This window comes from Lithobates pipiens, unplaced genomic scaffold, assembly GCF_037356315.1.
Source record: "Lithobates pipiens isolate NorthernLeopardFrog02 unplaced genomic scaffold, aLitPip1_a1.2 Scaffold_18, whole genome shotgun sequence".
Taxonomy (NCBI): domain Eukaryota; kingdom Metazoa; phylum Chordata; class Amphibia; order Anura; family Ranidae; genus Lithobates; species Lithobates pipiens.
The window spans coordinates 641,479,353-641,501,069 of NW_027507758.1; the positions used below are offsets into that span (position 1 = coordinate 641,479,353).

The following is a 21,717-nucleotide window of genomic DNA, read 5'->3' on the forward strand; positions in this document are numbered from 1 at the left end:
CAGAAAATTGTACCATACTTACCGTAATTTTCTTTTCCTGGTGCCTATCCATGGCAGCATACATTCCCACCCTCGGTATTCTATATTAACGAGAATGCGGGGGCTGTACTAACCTTTTCTTTTATAATATTCACTAGTCCTGAGGGAGGAGCCAAGGCGGAGCTTGTCACAGGTATGCTGCCATGGATAGGCACCAGGAAAAGAAAATTACGGTAAGTATGGTACAATTTTCTGTTTTTTGGTGATGAAATTGCAAAAATATATCAAAAAGCATAAATATATATATATATATCAGTCTACTCATAATGAATATGTTAAACATAAATTGCAAGTATGTAATGTTTACAGAGGAATGGTGGTGGAGATCTCTCCAAGAACACTTACTCGTATATGCTAATGTGGTGATGTGATCATTTCTTTGCCCATTTACCAAGTGTATGCTCTTGCTAGGCAGTGTTTGTTTGCCCTTCTCCAATATGGTTGCTATGCTCTCTCTCACCAAGGATGAGGTCATCAAGAAGAGCAGATGATAGCGAGGGGTTTTGTGGGTAAGTGGGTGGAGAGAGAGACATGTGGAGAGAGAACAGTGGATTTCTGCTAAGATTCACCTCACTGAGACATACATAGAGACTGTTAATGATTTCATGTTCCTGTTTGGAAAATACTTTATGTCGGATGGTTCACTGAATGTTATTTCTTCAATACATGGACTTTCAAATACAAAGCTGTGTGAATTACTGTCTATGTGGAGATATATTTCTCAATTGGGATTTCACTTGCTATTCACAAGCCCCAATTGAGTGGAGGCACTGTGCTTGTTATTGATCCTGTCCTGATCACACAGATTATGAAGACTCCTCCTAAATACTATACAGGTGACACCATCATACCTCAGTAGCCGCAGAGAGAGAAAAAAATAGTGCTACATTTGGAGGCACCGCTGAGATAAATATCTTGGATCAGGACATTAAGGAACAACAACAGAAGCTGTGAGGCAATGGGCCCTGGAAGAGGGACTTCCACCTAAAAGGATATTTGCTATTTCATGTGTACCTATCACTGTGAGCGCCCATAGACTGCAGGGGGCGCTACAAGCAAATGAAACCTTGTAGTCGGCCTCTCTTGTGGATAAAAGAGAGGAAGATGAGAGTTATGAACTGTATACCCATTATCTCTGTCTCAGTGAGGTGGATTTAAATCCAGTTAAAGGGCCCTTTTGCATATATCCAAAGGAGGCTGAAGTAATTGGCTGTGCTGTAGTATTTCCAGTAATCTCACCTCCAGTAAGGCAGAAGTTACCAGCCCTGCCTGTAAAGTGTGAACCATTGAATACAACGGCTTCATCAGGTGAAACTCTGTTGACTGCTACAGCCGCCAAGCAGGAAACAAATATTGAGCACCTGCTGCTAAAAGTCACTGAAGTCATTGTTCAGAATTTACATGCCGATTCTTATCACAAATTAAAGGCTTTTTCACGGGTGCTCCCTGCCCCCACTGGTGAAGAAAGCTTTGAGGTGTGGAAAGATTTTGCACAACAAGTGATAAAGGGAATGGACCTGCTCAGAGGAAAATAAAGAACAGTGCATCATGGAAAGCTGAAGACCACCATCATCCATTATCATTAGAGCTTACCAGGACACTCATGTGAGTACCAGTGCTCAAGAATATATTCAGATGCTTGCTTATTTTAAACAGATAAAGCATAAAGAGGAAGAGGAGTGTTTGTGAGTAGGGATGGACTGTCTGTTCAGGTCGAACATTGGCTGTTCGCCGAATAGTGAACAATTTGGGGTGGTCGCAGCAAATTTGAAAGACGCGGAACACCCTTTAAAAGTCTATGGGAGAAATCAAATGTGCTAATTTTAAAGGTTAATATGCAAGTTATTGTGATAAAAAGTGTTTGGGGACCCGGGTCCTGCCCCAGGGGACATGTATCAATGCAAAAAAAGTTTTAAAAACTGCCTTTTCTTTCGAGAGCAGTGATTTTAATAATGCTTAAAGTGAAACAATAAAAGTGAAATATTCCTTTAAATTTCGTACTTGGGGGTGTCCATAGTATGACTGTAAAGGGGTGCATGTTTCCTGTGTTTAAAACAGTGTGAGATCAAAATGACATTTCTAAAGGAAAAAAAAAGTAATTTAATAGTACTAGTAGTAGTGCCGGCTATAATGAATTGTCAGGTCTCTGCAATACACATAAAAGTCATTGAAGAAAATGGCCTGGGATTCCCCCACAGTCCATTACCAGGCCCTTTGGGTCTGGTATAAATATTAAGGGGAACCCCAAACCAAAATTAAAAAAAATGCGTGGGAGTCCCCCTAAATTCCATACCTGGCCCTTCAGGTGCTGTGGGGAAATCCCATGCCGTTTTTATCAATGAACTTTTATGTGTATTGCCGGGACCGACAATTCATTATAGCCTGTACTATAGCTAGCGCTAGTACTTTTAAGACAATACCATGCGTATAAGCCTTTAAAATTAGCACTTTTGATTTTTCATGCTTGTGTCCCTAAGACTTTAACGGTGTTCGCGTGTTCAAACAAATTTTTTGCCCGATCACATGTTCTGGTGGGAACTGAATGGGGGGGGGGGGTGTTCAGCCCATCCCTCTTCTGACCACTGCACTCTATACACAGAACTGTACATGACACATTCTTGACCACTGCACTCTATACACAGGACTGTATATGACATGTTCCTGACCACTGCACTCTATACACAGGGCTTTATATTACATGTTTCTGACCACCGTACTCTATACACAGGGCTGTATATGACATGTTCCTGACCACTGCACTCTATACACAGGACTGTATATGACATGTTTCTGACCACCGCACTCTATACACAGGGCTGTATATGACATGTTCCTGACCACTGCACTCTGGCCCGTTATTTCTGGTTCTCTAAATTGATGACCTGTAAAGGATTTAAAGTATCATCTATGAGCAATTTTGAGTACCAAAGATTTTCATTATTGTACCGACACACACAACTTATTTTCCATTCAATACATATTTTTATTATAGTTTTAATTATAACAAGATTTCAGTCATAAAATCATAGTATAAAATAGTAAAGGAAGAAATCCACTTGGTCAGGATGATGACTTGTCTGGAATGTGGAGGAGGAGTCATTATTAGTTTGTGTAAAATACAATACACAACGTGTTACATTATTATAACAAAGTATTGTAGAAAAGATCACACCATAGTAAATGGGGGAAAGTAGAAAATAAAGCCGGATATGAAGGTGACATTTGTGTATGAGGAACATCTTAACAATTACCACCATTATATTCTCCAGGGCCTCTGTTTTGTTTGAGGGTTTTATCTAATCTTCAGGCCCAAAATCTCCATGTTACCATGTGTGCAAAAATAATGGAAAACCAGCTCTGGCAGTGAAAGGGTTAATGTGAGCTAGATGGCATCACTCTGCTGTGGTCACACTCTAAACATTAGAGCTCCCCCTAGCTGCAGCCTGGTAATAACATTGCTAGGAGGTCTATTCATTTATCTGCTGCATACTTCCCATCTTTATATAAACGTCTCCTGACATTTAGGGGTCTATTCATAAATAATTTACATAATAATTCACCCAATGAAAATACATGTACATCCCTTCTGTGTGAATGAGGGGAAAATGGAGTTTAATTGACTATTTGCTGGTCGAATAGTTTCCATTGATTTAAAATAGAAAATACTACATTTGCCACTAGCTGGAGAGAATTGCTATTATACTTAGCGCCATCTAAAGTCCAAACATAGTATTTCTCATTTTAATTCAATGGTTAGTCTAACAGTGTTGTCTTATTTAAGTTGTATCCTTCAGTGTGTACTGTACTGATAAGTGTATGAGTATGATCTCAGGTATTAGTTTGAAGACATGTCTGATGAAGGAGACTACGAGGTCTATTTTTCAAAAAATGTATTGGACTAATGTGACAATCATTCATCCAGCTGTTACAATTACTGGCTGTGATTTAACACAGTGATTTCCTCTGATCATCAGCTCCATCTAGTGGCCATAATCTGGTATTTTTCCTGAAATACCTCAGTTAGTGCAATGCTGCATTATGGTCATTAGATGGAGCCAAGGAAATCAGAGTATGAAATAAAATACGGCCAATATTCATCATAGCTGGACGAATGCCGGTCATAAACATGCAACTATTTTTTTTTTTAAATAGACCTCTAAGTGTTTGTGAAATCTTCCACCACAAAATGTACTCAGCCAATGAGAGGTAATGACTCCATTTTTATTTTTCTCCTGCTATCAATGGCCAACACAGTACAACACTTCACCCATGTCTTTGGTGATCTCTGATCTCATTATCAACTGTTTCTTACATGATGAAGATCAGCCATGGAGTATATCTGAGGTGTATATCAGGGTGTGCTTCTTCCCCACATGAGAGCTGTGATGTCCAGCAACATTCATATAGAAGACATTTCCCACACTCAAGGCACTAATACACCTTGAGGGTTGTGTGGGATCCCTGATGTACAGGAAGACAGGACTTCAGTGAGGAACAATTCCCTCAATCAGGACAGGAATACGGCTTCTCCCCTGTGTGAGATCTCTGATGTTTGGAAAGATGGGACTTCTGTGAAAAACATTTCCCGCACTCAGGACAGGAATACGGCTTCTCCCCCATGTGAGATCTCAAATGTGTGTAAAGATAAGACTTATCTGAAAAACATTTCCCACACTCATGACAGGAATATGGCTTCTCCCCCGTGTGAGATCTCTGATGTCTGTAAAGACTGGACTTATCTGAAAAGCATTTCCCGCACTGGGGACAGGAATACGGCTTCTCCCCCGTGTGAGATCTCTGATGTGTGGAAAGATAAGACTTGTCTGAAAAACATTTCCCGCACTCAGGACAGGAATGCAGCTTCTCCACCATGTGAGATCTCTGATGTCTGTTAAGATTGCACTTCAGCGAAAAACATTTCCCACACTCAGGACAGGAATACGGCTTCTCCCCCATGTGAAATCTCTGATGTTTGTAAAGATAGGACTTATCTGAAAAACATTTCCCGCACTCAGGACAGGAATATGGCTTCTCTCCTGTGTGAGTTCTTTTATGCACATTAAGTTTGGATTTACAAGGGAAACACTTCCCGCACTCAGTACAGGAAAAGCTCTTCTCTGTTGGAAGGATGGCACTGTCCCGCACAGTCTGAGGTTCCTCAGGATAAGAGGAATACGATGGTCCGGCACCATCCCGCACAGCCTTAGGTTCCTCAGGATAAGAGGAATACGATGGTCCATCTACACTGTGTGGTGCCGGATGGACATTTGAGGTAGTCGGGTTTTCTCCTGGACTATACTGTGTGATGTCCTCATCTTCTACTTTACAGTCTGGAGACAAAGTGAGACAATCCTCTGAGGTTTTCCTCATCACCCGTCCATCTACTAAAATAGAAATACAAAGATTATTACTAGACATGAGCTGATTGGTTCCCCTAAACCAGGACTCCGCCCACATCAGGCAGCTTTGTCTGTGAGGATCTTACAATTCCCCCCCTCAAGGTAACTAGTAAATGGGTCCTCTGTGGGATCAGTGTTCCCCACATACTAGGACCTGCCGGAGACCTCTTGTACAATCCTGAAGAGATAAATGGCTGTTTTGTCTCATACTACAGGACTCTTTACACATCTAGAGTAGACTTTGGGGAAGACGAGCTACTCTCCTATTTAGAGACTGTGGACCTTCCCGTTTTGACTGACAAGTACAGGAGAGACCTAGACAGAGCCATTGTGGTAGAGGAAATACTTAAGCCATTAAAAAGTATGCAATCGGGCAAGACGCCTGACCCAGACGGGATACCCATAGAATTTTATAAACAATATCCGGATGTTTTGACTGCTAGACGCCAAATAATGATGACTAAAGTAACAGAACTGACTTCCCTCCCACCATCTCTGGGCGAGGCGGTCATAATAGTGATACCAAAGCCTGGGAAAGACCCATCTATGCTCTTCCCTCTCCACTCCTTGACTACATATCCCGACACACAGACACAGCTCCAGTGGGTTGAGGATTTTAAATATCTAGGGAATAGAAAAATCACCAATAAAATAACAGAGTATGCGACTCATAACATACACCCCTTTAATGAACAAGTCACTACTAAATGCAACACCTGGCACACTCTCCCCCTTACACCAGTAGGCAGGGTTAAAAATTATCTTCTTGCCCAAGTTTCTCTATCTCTTTAGAAACACCCCAATCCATCTTCCCAGGAGCTTTTTCAAGCGACTGGAGGGGATCCTGATCGCATTTGTCTGGGCTGGGAGGCCCCCAAGGGTAGCAAGGCACATCCTCTATCTTCCACTTTCGAGTGGAGGACTGGCGCTCCCTAACTATTGGGCCGCTGTGCTCGCCACCGTCCGGTGGTGGTTCTCCCAGCCCAGACAGAATCCGGAGACTACCCTAGAGGTGGCCACACTGGGATTGTACGCTGCTCTCAGCAATCTTGTCTTCCATGGGAGACAGGCCTCCCCATTTATGACCACCCTATGCAAACTACAGTAAGGGTCTGGCGGAAATCTAGAGCAATCTACAAGAAGCCCTTTAACATTTCCCCCCACATGCCACTGTGGAGCAATCCAATGCTTCCCCATTTCCATACCTTGCCGGAGCCCTCCTTGTGGCCACGGAAAGGCATCCTAACCATGAAACACATCACCAAAGATAATAAGCTGCTGATCTTCTCCAAACTGAGATCCCTATACTCAATCCCCAAGTCCTGGAAGTTCAGGAACTGGCAGTTGAGACACGCCTTTGGGGCTCAATTCCCAGAAACCGTAACCTTGGGGGTCGCACTCCGCAGAGCATCTCCTGACTTTGAGTACCATGGGGAGGCCCCTTTCCTCCTTATACATGTACCTGACAGTATCCTATGACACTAAACTGACCCAGTTAGATTAAAGGGGTTGTAAAGCTAAATGTTTTTTCACCTTAATGAATTCTATGCATTAAGGTGAAAAAACATCTGACAGTGCCTGCGCCCCGAGCTCCCCGTTTTACTTCCCTTACCCCTCGAAAATCCAGTGCTCGCCCCCGCCGTTCTTATTCATCACTCATCCTGGACGCTGACTGGCTGGAGTGGATGGATGGAAAGCAGCGTAGCCATTGGCTCGCGCTGCTGTCAATCACATCCACTGACGCGGAGTGCCGGGGGCGGGGCCGTGTGATACAGCGAGCGGCTATAGCCGCCGGCTGTATCACGGGAGCACGCCCGTAGATGCTTCTCACCATGCGAGGGAGCTCGCATGAATGTGAGAAGTACCTGCCGGAGGAAGCAGAGACAGCTGCCGAGGGACCCCAGAAGAGCAGGTTCGGGGCCACTCTGTGCAAAATGAGCTGCACAGTGAAGATAAGTATGACATGTTTTGTTATTTAAAAAAAAAAATAATAATTAACTTTACAATCCCTTTAATGTAAGGCGGACATCCCAGCTCTTGATAACGAGGTATGGGAGGACTGCGTAACTGAGTTCATCCCTTCCATGATAGCGGCAAAAGATTTATTCAGCTAGAATTTATCCACAGGGCTTATTACACACTGCAGAGATTGGCGTATATTCCCTCAACAAGAGCCGCTATGCCCTAGGTGTAAAATGGAGGTAGGATCCTTCTGGCACATGGTCTGGTCATGCCCTAAACTTCAGCCCTACTGGAAGGAGGTTGCTGATACCCTCACTGAGGTGTGTGGAATGCTGGTCCCACTTGATACCCTGACCCTCCTACTGAGTCACCTGGAGGAGGTACAAGGAGACAGATACACCAAACTTTGCTTGACCTTCTCTCTGTTTTATGCCAGGAGGGAAATCTATCTTAAATGGAAATCAGTAGACCCGCCCACGAGCGAATCATGGTGCCGTTCCACTTCATAGGCTCATCTATCAGAGCAGATAAAGTTTGATAAAGTTTGGTTAAGATTGATAGATGCTAATGGCAGATCATGATAATATGTACCTTGGGGAGTATGAGAGTTAATAAATAATATATTTGTGTCTACCCTTTTCCCCTCACAGATCCTTTCCCCTCCTTCTCCCCCCCCCCCCCCCTGTATTGACAGATTCAATATTTTCTGCGGGATGAGGATGGTGGTATAGAATCTGGAGATCCTAGATTTATGCTACGTTCGGGTTGATGATAGGTAAACTATATCTGCTACCTGCATTCACTTGTCTGCTCTGTGAGCAGAACCCCAGACACAAGTTAAAACTCCTTTGTAACACTAATGTGTATTTCTGTCTAAAGCTTTGAAAGTGTAATGCTGTTTGATTTCAATAAATATCTGTTAAAAAAAAAATGGCTCGTCTGTAGGGCAGCAACTAATGATTATTTTCAGAATTTAATTGTTGGCTGATTATTGTTTTGCTTAATCAAATAATTGAATAAAAACCTCAAAAAAAGGTTGGTGTATAATTGAGTTAATATTCTTGAATATCTATATACAGCGGTAAATCTCCAGATATATAGTTGGATATTTAATCCACTCTGAGAATAACAGACAGATAGATGTATTATTAGAGGGAGAATCTGCTACATATCAGAATCAGAGATCAACATTATTAAAATGTAAAAAAAGAGGTAAAATGCTGTTTTGCAGATGATCAGACAGGAGTGTAATATAATATGATGGATGACAGACTCCCTTGTCATAGACAGGTAGGTGGGTACAAGCTCCCTGCACCTGATGTCACTTATGCTGGCCGAACACAAACTCATTTTTCTTTCAAAAAAAAAATTCATCCAATTTTCTAACCATTAGTGGGGTCAAATTGGCGTTCATTTTCCACTACAGTGACGGGAAAATTCAATGAGCAGAACAGAAAACTTTTCTCCATCGAACAAATTTTCACATTGTGTATGTGGTTTTTGCTCAGAAGTTACATTCATTTTATAATTGAATGTTAAAAGCAAGTGGAATTTTAAAACTACACTTGTCCATTCATCGAATGTACAAATCATTTTCATACAAGTATTTGTGTGAAAATTCTCATCCAAAAATCGACCCCTGATGGCCAGCATAGGACATTTAGTAGTAGCAGCATGATTTTGTTCAATCATCTGTTATGATGGGGTTAAAAAAAATCCTTTATAGTACAAAAACAGCAGACAATCACTACTATAATAGTGAAATAGTGAAAGTAATATATTTTATATCATATATATATAATAATAAATATACCCAGAAGTAGGATATATGGGGATTTTACCTGGCAGTCACACATGAAGATATATGGAGGTTAGAGGGGGGGCTTTTAAAGTAATACTGAAAGTTGAGACTTTTTTTCATGGATATAATAATTTTACATATAATGCACAATACTAGGGATGGGCCAAACACCCTCCGGTTCGGTTCGCAGAAGTCCATGCGAACAGGCAAAAAAATTTGTTCGAACATGCAAACACTGTTAAAGTCTATGGGACAAGAACATGAATAATCAAAAGTGCTAATTTTAAAGGCTTATATGCATGGTATTGTCATAAAAAGTGATTGGGGACACGGGTCCTGCCCCAGGGGACATGTATCAATGCAAAAAAAAGTTTTAAAAATGGCTGTTTTTTTGGGAGCAGTGATTTTAATAATGCTTAAAGTGAAACAATAAAAGTGAAATATTCCTTTAAATTTTGTACCTGGGGGGTGTCTATAGTATGCCTGTAAAGGGGCGCATGTTTCCCGTGTCCGAGAAAAAAAAATGTAATTTCTAAAGGAAAAAAAGTAATTTAAAAGTCATTGTCCCCATGTTGATGGAGACAAGGGCCTCATCCCCACAACCCTTGCCCGGTGGTTGTGGGGATCTGCGGGTGGGGGGCTTATCGGAATCTGGAAGCCCCCTTTAAGAAGGGGCACCCAGATCCTGCCCCCCCATGTGAAATGGTAATTTCACACAGCCCCTGCCCTACCCTCCCTTCTCCTCCCTCCCACAGAGTGGCGATCTCCAGGTCTCTGTAACAATGTCCCGCCTCCTGTGATAGATGGCACACTGATTCAATGGTGGGACATCAAATCTGTGATGAAATCACAGGATGCGGGACATTGTTACTGTGACCCGGGCAATTTAAACACAGCTCCGTGACACACGAAAATTGCCGCTTTAATCCGAGGACTGGCAGGCTGCATGACGTTCATTGGTGAGGCTGCATGACGTTCATTGGTGAGGCTACATAGTTACATAGTTAGTAAGGTTGAATAAAGACACCAGTCCATCCAGTTCAACCTGAGTGAGTGTCTACAATCACCCCTGTACAGTGCACACTCACATCGGTCCCTACCCTCAAAGAGCCTACAATCCAAGGTCCCCATTCATATACTAGGGCCAATTTTAGACAGAAGCCAATTAACCTACCTGCATGTCTTTGGATTGTGGGAGGAAACCGGAGCACCCGGAGGAAACCCACACAGGCACAGGGAGAACATGCAAACTCCAGGCAGGTAGTGTCGTGGATGGGATTTGAACCAGCGACCCTCCTTACTGCTAGGTGAGAGTGCTAACCACTACACCACTGTGCCACCCCAGGCTGCATCTGATGGGCACAGGCAGGCTGCATGAGGGGCACTAGTGAGGCTGCATCTGAAAGGCCCTTGTGAGGCTGCATCTGACAGGCACTGATGAGGTTGCATTGATCTCCTGCATCATGTCTGCAGTCTCTGACCATCTCCTGTATCATGTTCAAAGTCTCTGACCATATCCTGTATCATGTTTGCAGTCTCTGATCATCTCCTGAACTATGTCTCTGGCCATCTCCGGTATCATGTCTGCAGTCTCTGACCATCTCCGGTATAATGTCTGCAGTCCCTGACCATCTCCTGTATCATGTCTGCTAGAGGTGCACCAAATGGACATTTTGCTAATACTATAGCAGTGTGTTTAAGAGACTGGGGACATGATACAAGAGATGGTTAGAGACTGGGGACATGATACAAGAGATGGTCAGAGACTGAGGACATGATAAAAGAGATGGTCAGAGACTGAGGACATGATACAAGAGATGGTTAGAGACTGAGGACATGCTACAAGAGATGGTCTCAGAGACTGGGGACATGATACAAGAGATGACCAGAGACTAGGGGCCTGATACAGGAGATGGTTATAGACTGCAGACATGATACAAGAGATAGTTAGAGACTGAGGACATGATACATGAGATGGTTCTAGACTGAGGACATGATACAGGAGATGGTTAGAGACTGGGGATATGATACCGAAGATGTTTAGAGACTGGGAACATGATAATGGAGATGGTTAGAGACTGAGGACCTGATACAAGAGATGGTTAGAGACTGCAGAAATGATACAAGAGATGGTTAGAGACTGAGGACATGATACAAGAGATCATTATATATACATGGTGATTAGATATTAAAAATAATTTTTTTTTAAAAAAAAACTCATTTTCGGTATCAGTTTTCAGCCTAGTGAATCCTTCATTTTCGGTTTCTACACTAAAATTTCCATTTGGTGCACTCCTACTTACCTCCTATGTGTAATGGTTTTGCACAGAGCAGCCCTGATTCTCCTCTTCTGGATCTCCCTGGGACTTCTGACTCCTCCTCCCTTCAGCGTTCCCCTATAGCAGTGTTTCTCAAATCCAGTCCTCAGGCCCCCCCAACAGGTCATGTTTTCAGGATTTCCCTCAGATGAAACGGCTGTGGTAATTGCTAAGGCAGTGAAACTGATCAAATCACCGGTGAAAAATAATGGAAAACCTGAAAACATGACCTGTTGGGGGGGCCTGAGGACTGGATTTGAGAAACACTGCCCTATAGGAAGGTACACAGTATAGTATAGAGTTCTCCTATAGGAAGCTATGAAGTATAGTATAGAGTTCTCCTATAGGAAGCTATGAAGTATAGTATAGAGTTCTCCTATAGGAAGCTACAAAGTATAGTATACAGTTCCCCTATAGGAAGCCACAAAATATAGTATAGAGTTCCCCTATGGGAAGGTACAAAGTATAGTATAGAGTTCCCCTATATGAAGCCACAAAGTATAGTATAGAGCTCTCCTATAGGAAGGTAAAAAGTATAGTATAAAGTTCCCCTATAGGAAGGTACAAAGTATAGTATAGAGTTCCCCTATAGGAAGCCACAAAGTATAGTCTAGAGTTCTCCTATGGGAAGCCACAAAGTACAGGCAGTCCCCAACTTACGAACGACTCCTACTTACAAATGGCCTCAATGCCAGCTGCTTGTGCGCCACACTAGTCCTGGATACTTCTGAGCAGCTATCTTGCCCCTTTCCACACAGTACTTAATGTACTGCACGGCCAGAAGAGCCCCAGAAGTGCCTGGAACATCCCACATCCCTGCACAGGAGGAAGTTACACTTTCAAGCAGTGTTTCGACTTACGAACAAATTCCACTTACAAACAAACCTACAGTCCTTAATGCTGGAGGAATCCCCCTCCCTCTTTCCTCACAGCAAGACACTTAGACATCCCATAATAGTTGAGGCAGACAGCCACAGTAGACAATAGAATACAGTCACACCCCAATCATCACAGCAAATAGTACACAATATAATGAGACCGCACACATTATATATTTATACATATATACAGCATTGAATCTGACTAGCACAGATCATAGTGGGCTTCTCATTCACCTTGTGCCCCTATTAGTGACTCCCATCAAAATGGCATATCCAGGGTCCCCAGAGTCTGTGTGTCTTGGGGACATGGACCTTAATCTAAAGTAGCACCACCTTAAGGGTCCCCAGGCATACAGTTCACAAAGAACACCGTTCCCCCAAATGCCAGGGCCCATAATCGACCCAGAGGCTAGCATTCAGTCCCCCTCTCTCACTCATTGCTATCTTCCTAACACAAAAAGTCCTGCATTTCCTTATTTGGTCCATGATTTAGTCATGAATAACAGGTCAAAGCGTGAGACTGGGAGGAGAACAACCAAGATGAAGACTGGACTAACCCTGAAGACCACCATCATTGGGTTATTGACTCCTCCCTCATTATCACTTTCTGTTTAAGGTTTCAAAGTTTGAGGATGTTATCACATTATTATCAACATGTAAAAGTCTGTGCTCCACTCAAATCATCAAATATAAAATGTCCAGCTGGTAGGAAATTTGTGTAACAAAAGAGAATATATATTATGTTTATATATAGCAGTGGGTAGAGGGGGGAGAGTAGAAGTCAGGACTATGTACAACAAATTGTATAAGAGAACCCAGATAGGACTATATAGTATCAGAATAATGTAATGTAAAACACAGAGTATATAGTGCAGGGGTCAGGAGTATGTAATGTACAATAGAGCATATAGTGTAAGGGTCAGGACTGATAATATTGGTATTCAGTAATCAGTGGAAGATTAAATGTTTACATGAGACAAGTTGCAGAGGTCCCACGCCGCTGCCTCCCATCTCCTGAGACTGCACTCAGTGACTTGGGTCTGAGACTATACAGATATATCCCTCCACCCAGCGCAGCAAGCAGATAACAGAACATATAACCCTGGAATTGCTCTGTCGGAGATCTAACTATACACATACCCCAGGTGCCTTGGTCTAGTAACGTCTATGGGTAAAATAAACATTCTCCTGCCAGCTGAACCCCAGAATCTCCATAAATCCAGTCTAGATACATAAATTGTGTCTGCAGCACAGAGAAGGAAGATTATCCAAGAGAAATACAGGACGAGGAACCAGGGTATTTCAGGCTGATATCACCCAGTCCCCGCCCTACTCTGGACCAATCAGTGAGAAGTATGAGTGGAGGAATGTATTTAGTGTTAATGACCCACCTGTGCTGATCTCTGTAGGAGTGTCCTCCTCTATAAATGTCCTCATTATTCCATCCTCCTCCATAGACTGCTGATCACCCCTCACATACCTCTCTTCTTCTTCTGCTTTAACCTCAAATTCTATATTGATTGGATCTCCACTCTAAATCAAGAAAATTATAGAAAATACCATCTGTAAGATATAAGATTTATTATTGTGACATCACATAAAAAAAAATCCATATATTTTCTCCATGAGTCTGCTTTCTAAGCTCCATCCCACCAACCTTGTAACAGTGAGGGATGGTGTGATCTTCCTGTGTGGAATCCCAGGAATACAGAGGACGGGGACATCTCTCTGGTGGGTTCCTGGTATTTGGTGGCTCCATCACATCCTTGTGTCCTTCTGAAAACTCCTCCATCACTCCATACTCCTCATCCTCCTCTTTATACTCTTCTTTAATATCAATATTATCATCCCTGAGGTTTCCACTCCAAATATATAATAAAACAATCATTGTAACAAAAAATGCTTCTCTATAGAGTTTAACTATCAGTGATTGTTCCTCATCTACCTGATGATGGTGGGGGATGGTGTGACCTTCCTCTGTGGAATCCCGGAAATATAGAGGACGGGGACATCTCTCTGGTGGGTTCCCATTACTGGATTCATCTGTAGGAAACACACACTGACTGAATACATTGTTTCTGGATACTATTTCTACTGTTTCTGGTTACCGGATAATGTCCCAGAATTCCCAGCACCGCTCACCTCTCCTGTCAGCAGCTCCATCATCTTCTTGGTGACTTCTAGAATCTTCTGCATGTTGTGTCTCTCAGGTTTTAAGGAGTCACATGGAGGCACTGTGATGGTCATATGATCACCTGACTTCACAAGAGGAAATCTCTGTATTGAGGAACCAATAAGACTATCATGTTAGAATCCCAGAATCCTCCTCACCTCTCTGGTCAGGTCTGTGTTTTATTAATAGAGATAAGAGTGATGTCATGTGACCTCCCAGAATCCTTCTCACCTCTCCAGTCAGGTCTGTGTTTTATTAATAGAGATAAGAGTGATGTCATGTGACCTCCCAGAATCCTCCTCACCTCTCTGGTCAGGTCTGTATTTTATGAATAGAGATAAAAGTGATGTCATGTGACCTCCCAGAATCCTCCTCACCTCTCCAGTCAGGTCTGTGTTTTATTAATTGAGATAAGAGCAATGTCATGTGATCTCCCAGAATCCTCCTCACCTCTCCGGCCAGCAGATAAATAATCTCCAGGGTGAGGTTTATTATCTTCTCAGTCATGTGACTCCAGTCCTTCTCCATCCTCATTGGTGCCATCATCTATGAAGGTTTTTCTGTAGACAGATAACATTGAAGGCCAGTATATTTTAAACTAGTTGCCAACCGTTATATGGTGGTAGGTTGGCTCTCCTGCGTGAATTGCCATTCCTGCACGCTGTGGGAGTGTGCCCGGGGGTCAGGCGGATTCGATCTCTGCCGACGACTCGCGATTGCCTTGTACACAGGCAGAATGTAAAGAAGTTATTCCCCGTTCTGCCTAGTGACATGTCTGAGATCTATTGTTTCTAATGATAGAGATCACTGTTCCCAATCACGTCACTGGTAGCCCATCCCCCCTACAGTTAGAACGTGCTGAGGGAACACATTTAACCCTTGATCGCCCCCTAGTGTTAACCCCTTCCCTGCCGGTGTCATTTTTACATTGATCAGTACATTTTTATAGCACTGATCAATGTAATAATGTCACTGCTCCCTAAAAAGTGTCTTATGGGGTCAGATTTGTTCGCCGGAATGTTGCAGTCCCATTAAAAATTGTTTTAAAAAAATGCAGATCGCCACCATCAGTAGGAAAAACAAGAAAAAAAATCAAATTCCCTATTTTGTAGACACAATAACTTTTGCGCAAACAAATCAATATACGCCTGTTGCGATTTTTTTTTACCAAAAATATGTAGAAGAAGAAACATCAGCCTAAACTGTGGAATAAATTTTTTTTTATATTTTTGGGATATGTATTATAGCAAAAAAAAAAAAATGTTTTGTATTTTCAAGTGTCACTCTTTGTTTATAGCGCAAAAAACAAACACAGAGATGATCAAATAACACAAAAAGAAAGCTCAATTTGTGGGGAAAAAAGGTACAACGTTGCACGACCGCGCAATTCTCAGCTAAAGTTATGTAGTGCCGAATCGCAAAAAATGGCCTTGTCAGTAAGGGGGTAAATCCTTTTGGGCTGAAGTGGTTAAGCACTATGGTCCCCAGTGGGAAAATATTTAATCTGGACAGTTTAGTGTTCACTATGATTCTTGGGGTCCAGGAGTCTCGTAAAATTTGGCCTTCTGGATCACAAATTCCATTCTCTATGTTGGGTGTGAAATGAGGAGGAGATCCAGGAATCAGGATAAAGGTCAGGACAAGCAACAGACGAGCGCATCCAAGAGATGAAGCCGGGGTCACTACACAGAAAATCAATCCAAGGAAACAACAGGCAGGACGAGGAATAGCAAGGAGCTCAGAGACAAATGAGAATATTGCTCATCCAGAACGGGACAGAGATCCAGGCAGAGCTAAGTGCAAAATAGGGCAGAGATCCGGGCCCACAGGGGTAGGGGCTGGGGGCTGGTAGCTGAAGCAGGACAGGCAGGGTGAAGACACTACAGAACTATATGTCCAGGGTGCAGAGCGTAGCACCCAGTCCATACTGATCCATCAGGCTCAGCCGTTCCAAGCACCTTCCAGTGAGGTCTGCAGCCATCAGCTCCTCTCTGTGTCCATCATGGAAGGCGACTCTCACCAGACTGACCCCCTTCTTTGTGTTCTGTGAATTCAGCCAGACACCTCCCCTCAGATTCAGGTGGTGCCGAGGTGTCTGGCTCTATCCTGACACAATATACAATCATTTATGTGCTTCTTACTGAGGGAGCCTCATGTCCTCCCCCTGTGGGGACCCCGGAACTCACACTCCACATTATACCGATACACTGACTGCGTTATACATTGTATCCCGATTAGAGATTGTCCATTTTATAAAACTAAATACAAACATCTAATACTTCTGACCTTCATTATAGGGGGTTACTGGGTGTAAATAGAAAATATGATCTTATTACCTCCTCTGCTACTTCTTCCATCAACGTCTTCTCTCTACTTCCTTCTGACTCACCTCTCACCCGGAACTTCCTGCCTGTACCTGACACCACTTCCTGTCTATTCCATAGAGACTTCCTATCTGGGTAGAAGAGAGATCACCACCTTGTGGAGATCAGAGGAACTGCAGCCCTGAGAAACGTATAGTAGTATGAACATGGCCTTGTGCTGTGTGTATGTACTGTATATCCTTATAGATGGGGTCATCTCCACTCCCACCAAGGGGGATAGAAATATATTACTGGGAGACATTTTGGCCCCTTTGATTTTGCAGTAGAATTGATTGGAGATTTAGTCATGTAGAACATCTGTTATATGGATACAAAGAACCCCAGCCAAGAGTAAAGGGTGAAAATGGCTCCTGATCCCCAGATTTGGGCAATTATGTCACCAATATAAATAGAAAAAAACCTGCGCTATGTGTAACAACTCAAATACCTACAAAAATAACTTATACCAGATTGCTGCTGTAACAAAGGTAAGTATTCCCTTTATCAACTAGAAGAGTATTGTGTCACAGTGCTGTCCTATTGTGTGTACAAATACACTAAAATATGTGGAGACTAGGGATGAGCTTCGTGTTCGAGTCGAACGTAAGTTCGACTCGAACATTGGCTGTTCGTCCGTTCGGCGAAATCCGAACTCTTGGTCCGTTCTCGTCAAAATTCGTGTGGCGCGCGCGGACCACAATGCACTGCGGTGGCGCAGTGCATTGCTGGCTCGTGATTGGCCAAGCATGCACTGTGACCCCGCATGCTTGGCCAATCGCAGCGCCAGCAGCGAGGAGAGCCATGATTGGCCACAGGCATCCTGCCTGTGGGTAATCATAGCTCAGGCTGTGTAGTGCACGCCCCACACTATATAAGGCCGCCTTTGAGGCGGCCTCGTGTAGTGTGTTGGCATCTGAAGCAGTGGGTGTTCTGTGTACCTTCAACACAGTTACACACCAATCGTTTTTGGCTGATTTCCTATCTTGCTCTTGTGTAGTGGTTATTGTCTGTGCCCTGACCGCAGTATACACCACTATATTCACCTCACCTATATAGCTAGTGATCTAGCTTTAATAATAGAGCTTGCAGTCAGTAGTGTTAGGAGATAGTGCGTGCTGTCTGCGTGCTCTGTACCCAGTAGATACCGCTATAATCCACCTACATAGCTGTTCTCTATTTGGGCCCAATTGCCATCTGCAGGAGTTATTGGAAGTTGTGTGTGCTTCCAGCACAGCACAGTATACATCTGTATATACCCCTTTAACTCTGCTGTTTTCTGGTTATTGTCTGCGTGCCCTGACCGCAGTATACACCGTGATATTCACCTCACCTATATAGCTAGTGGTCCATCTTTAATAATAGAGCTTGCAGTCAGTAGTGTCAGGAGATAGTGCGTGCAGTCTGCGTGCTCTGTACCCAGTACATACCGCTATAATCCACCTACATAGCTGTTCTCTATTTGGGCCCAATTGTCATCTGCAGGAGTTATTGGAAGTTGTGTGTGCTTCCAGCACAGCACAGTATACATCTGTATATACCCCTTTAACTCTGCTGTTTTCTGGTTATTGTCTGCGTGCCCTGACCGCAGTATACACCGTGATATTCATCTCACCTATATAGCTAGTGGTCCATCTTTAATAATAGAGCTTGCAGTCAGTAGTGTCAGGAGATAGTGCGTGCTGTCTGCGTGCTCTGTACCCAGTACATACCGCTATAATCCACCTACATAGCTGTTCTCTATTTGGGCCCAATTGTCATCTGCAGGAGTTATTGGAAGTTGTGTGTGCTTCCAGCACAGCACAGTATACATCTGTATATACCCCTTTAACTCTGCTGTTTTCTGGTTATTGTCTGCGTGCCCTGACCGCAGTATACACCGTGATATTCACCTCACCTATATAGCTAGTGGTCCATCTTTAATAATAGAGCTTGCAGTCAGTAGTGTCAGGAGATAGTGCGTGCTGTCTGCGTGCTCTGTACCCAGTACATACCGCTATAATCCACCTACATAGCTGTTCTCTATTTGGGCCCAATTGTCATCTGCAGGAGTTATTGGAAGTTGTGTGTGCTTCCAGCACAGCACAGTATACATCTGTATATACCCCTTTAACTCTGCTGTTTTCTGGTTATTGTCTGCGTGCCCTGACCGCAGTATACACCGTGATATTCACCTCACCTATATAGCTAGTGGTCCATCTTTAATAATAGAGCTTGCAGTCAGTAGTGTCAGGAGATAGTGCGTGCAGTCTGCGTGCTCTGTACCCAGTACATACCGCTATAATCCACCTACATAGCTGTTCTCTATTTGGGCCCAATTGTCATCTGCAGGAGTTATTGGAAGTTGTGTGTGCTTCCAGCACAGCACAGTATACATCTGTATATACCCCTTTAACTCTGCTGTTTTCTGGTTATTGTCTGCGTGCCCTGACCGCAGTATACACCGTGATATTCACCTCACCTATATAGCTAGTGGTCCATCTTTAATAATAGAGCTTGCAGTCAGTAGTGTCAGGAGATAGTGCGTGCTGTCTGCATGCTCTGTACCCAGTACATACCGCTATAATCCACCTACAAAGCTGTTCTCTATTTGGGCCCAATTGCCATCTGCAGGAGTTATTGGAAGTTGTGTGTGCTTCCAGCACAGCACAGTATACATCTGTATATACCCCTTTAACTCTGCTGTTTTCTGGTTATTGTCTGCGTGCCCTGACCGCAGTATACACCGTGATATTCACCTCACCTATATAGCTAGTGGTCCATCTTTAATAATAGAGCTTGCAGTCAGTAGTGTCAGGAGATAGTGCGTGCTGTCTGCGTGCTCTGTACCCAGTACATACCGCTATAATCCACCTACATAGCTGTTCTCTATTTGGGCCCAATTGTCATCTGCAGGAGTTATTGGAAGTTGTGTGTGCTTCCAGCACAGCACAGTATACATCTGTATATACCCCTTTAACTCTGCTGTTTTCTGGTTATTGTCTGCGTGCCCTGACCGCAGTATACACCGTGATATTCACCTCACCTATATAGCTAGTGGTCCATCTTTAATAATAGAGCTTGCAGTCAGTAGTGTCAGGAGATAGTGCGTGCTGTCTGCGTGCTCTGTACCCAGTACATAGCACTATAATCCACCTACATAGCTGTTCTCTATTTGGGCCCAATTGCCATCTGCAGGAGTTATTGGAAGTTGTGTGTGCTTCCAGCACAGCACAGTATACATCTGTATATACCCGTTTATCTCTGCTGTTCTATAAAAAAGGCATCTGCAGGAGTTAGTGGGTGTTGTGTGCCTCCAGCACAATATAAACTACCCAACTACTGTTTTACCCAACTCCCTTCAGGCCATTACCATGTCTGGAAGGCCAGCAAGGAGAGGCAGACAGGCGCAAGCCGATAAAAGAGGGCAAGCAGGCTCTGTGTCTAGAGACAACAGTGCTGGTCGTGGACGCGGTGCATTGTCATCAGCACGTGGCCATGGGACATGCTTGTCCTTCTTTTCTGCAGCTGGATTTGTTGAACCGCAACATGCCAACGACTTGGTAGAGTGGATGACCAAGCCCTCTTCATCCTCCTCATCCTCTCTCACCCAGTCTCAGGGTAGTAGCAAAGCAGCTGCCAACACATCGTCTTCCCTCCTCTCAATGTCATCATCAGTGACTCCTTCCCTAGACCCACCACGTCCTCCTGAGGAGTCTCCTGAACTCTTTGAGCACAGTGTTGGGTACATGCTCCAGGAGGATGCCCAGTGTTTGGTGGGCTCTGATGATGACACTCAGCTAGAGGAAGGCAGTAGCGTGAGCGCAGAGAGAGGGGATGCTCAAGAAGGACAGCAATCTGGCAGTCATGTTCCACAAGCTGCAGCATACTGCCAGGTTTGCTACAGCGATGAAGAGGGAGGGGATGATGAGGGCACTGACTCCACGTGGGTGCCTGGAAGGAGGGAGGAGGAGGCACATGTCCAACGAGGCAGGATGCCCTCCGGGGGCCAGCTTAGGGGCAGCACACCGACTGAATCACACCGCAGAGCTCCGCCTGCGCAGAGCGCTTCCTCTGCGCGTTATTCTAAAAGTTCTTTGGTGTGGGCCTTTTTTGAGATGAGTGCATCAGATCGCACCGCTGCTATTTGCAACATATGTCTCAAGCGTATCTCACGTGGCCAAAACATCAGCCGCTTGGGCACCACATGCTTGACCAGACATATGTTGACCTGCCATGCAGCTCGTTGGCAAGCGTACCTCAAAGACCCACACCAAAGAACAAAGCGGACCTCTCCTTGCTCCTCATCAGCTGGCATCTCCAACCCCACTAGACCTTCAGTCCTCTCTGAAACCTGCCCTGAGAGGAATGAAGGTGTAGAATTAGGTGTGTCACAGCCAAGTGCTTCCGGGAACTCTGCTAGTGGTACATCCACATCCGATTATAGCAGGCAAATGTCCCTGCCCCAGCTGCTGGACCGGCGGAAGAAGTTTACTCCCAGCCATCCACATGCCCAGCGGTTGAATGCTAGCTTGGCTAAATTGCTAGCACTTCAACTGCTGCCTTTTCAGTTGGTAGACTCGGCCCCCTTCCGTGAGTTTGTACAATGTGCGGTTCCTCAGTGGCAGGTCCCCAAACGCCACTTTTTCTCACGGAAGGCGATTCCGGCTCTCTACCGGCATGTGGAAGGCAATGTCCTTGCCTCGCTGGACAGGGCGGTCAGCGGTAAGGTGCATATTACCGCTGACTCATGGTCCAGCAGGCATGGACAGGGACGTTACCTGTCTTTCACAGCCCATTGGGTC

General features: G+C 44.0%; 2 protein-coding genes across 3 annotated transcripts in view; both read right to left on the reverse strand.

Annotated features, from left to right (window-relative positions):
* The window catches only part of LOC143989611 (uncharacterized), a 35,301-nt gene extending 18,294 nt beyond the window's left edge, over positions 1-17,007 (reverse strand). The window contains exons 1-6 of one of the 2 annotated variants that reach the window (XM_077489828.1): positions 16,910-17,007; positions 15,024-15,133; positions 14,543-14,677; positions 14,346-14,443; positions 14,058-14,262; positions 13,792-13,933 (exon numbers count right to left, since the gene is read on the reverse strand). In XM_077489828.1, the coding sequence (XP_077345954.1) occupies positions 13,792-13,933; positions 14,058-14,262; positions 14,346-14,443; positions 14,543-14,677; positions 15,024-15,119 (676 nt within the window). In that variant the 5' untranslated portion in view covers positions 15,120-15,133; positions 16,910-17,007. Of the gene's footprint in view, positions 1-4,239; positions 5,424-13,791; positions 13,934-14,057; positions 14,263-14,345; positions 14,444-14,542; positions 14,678-15,023 lie in introns of those variants that run through there. The other variant, XM_077489829.1, reaches the window with a different exon arrangement.
* Positions 1-21,717, reverse strand: part of LOC143986903 (uncharacterized) — a 1,023,878-nt gene that overhangs the window by 545,900 nt on the left and 456,261 nt on the right. The window lies entirely within an intron of this gene.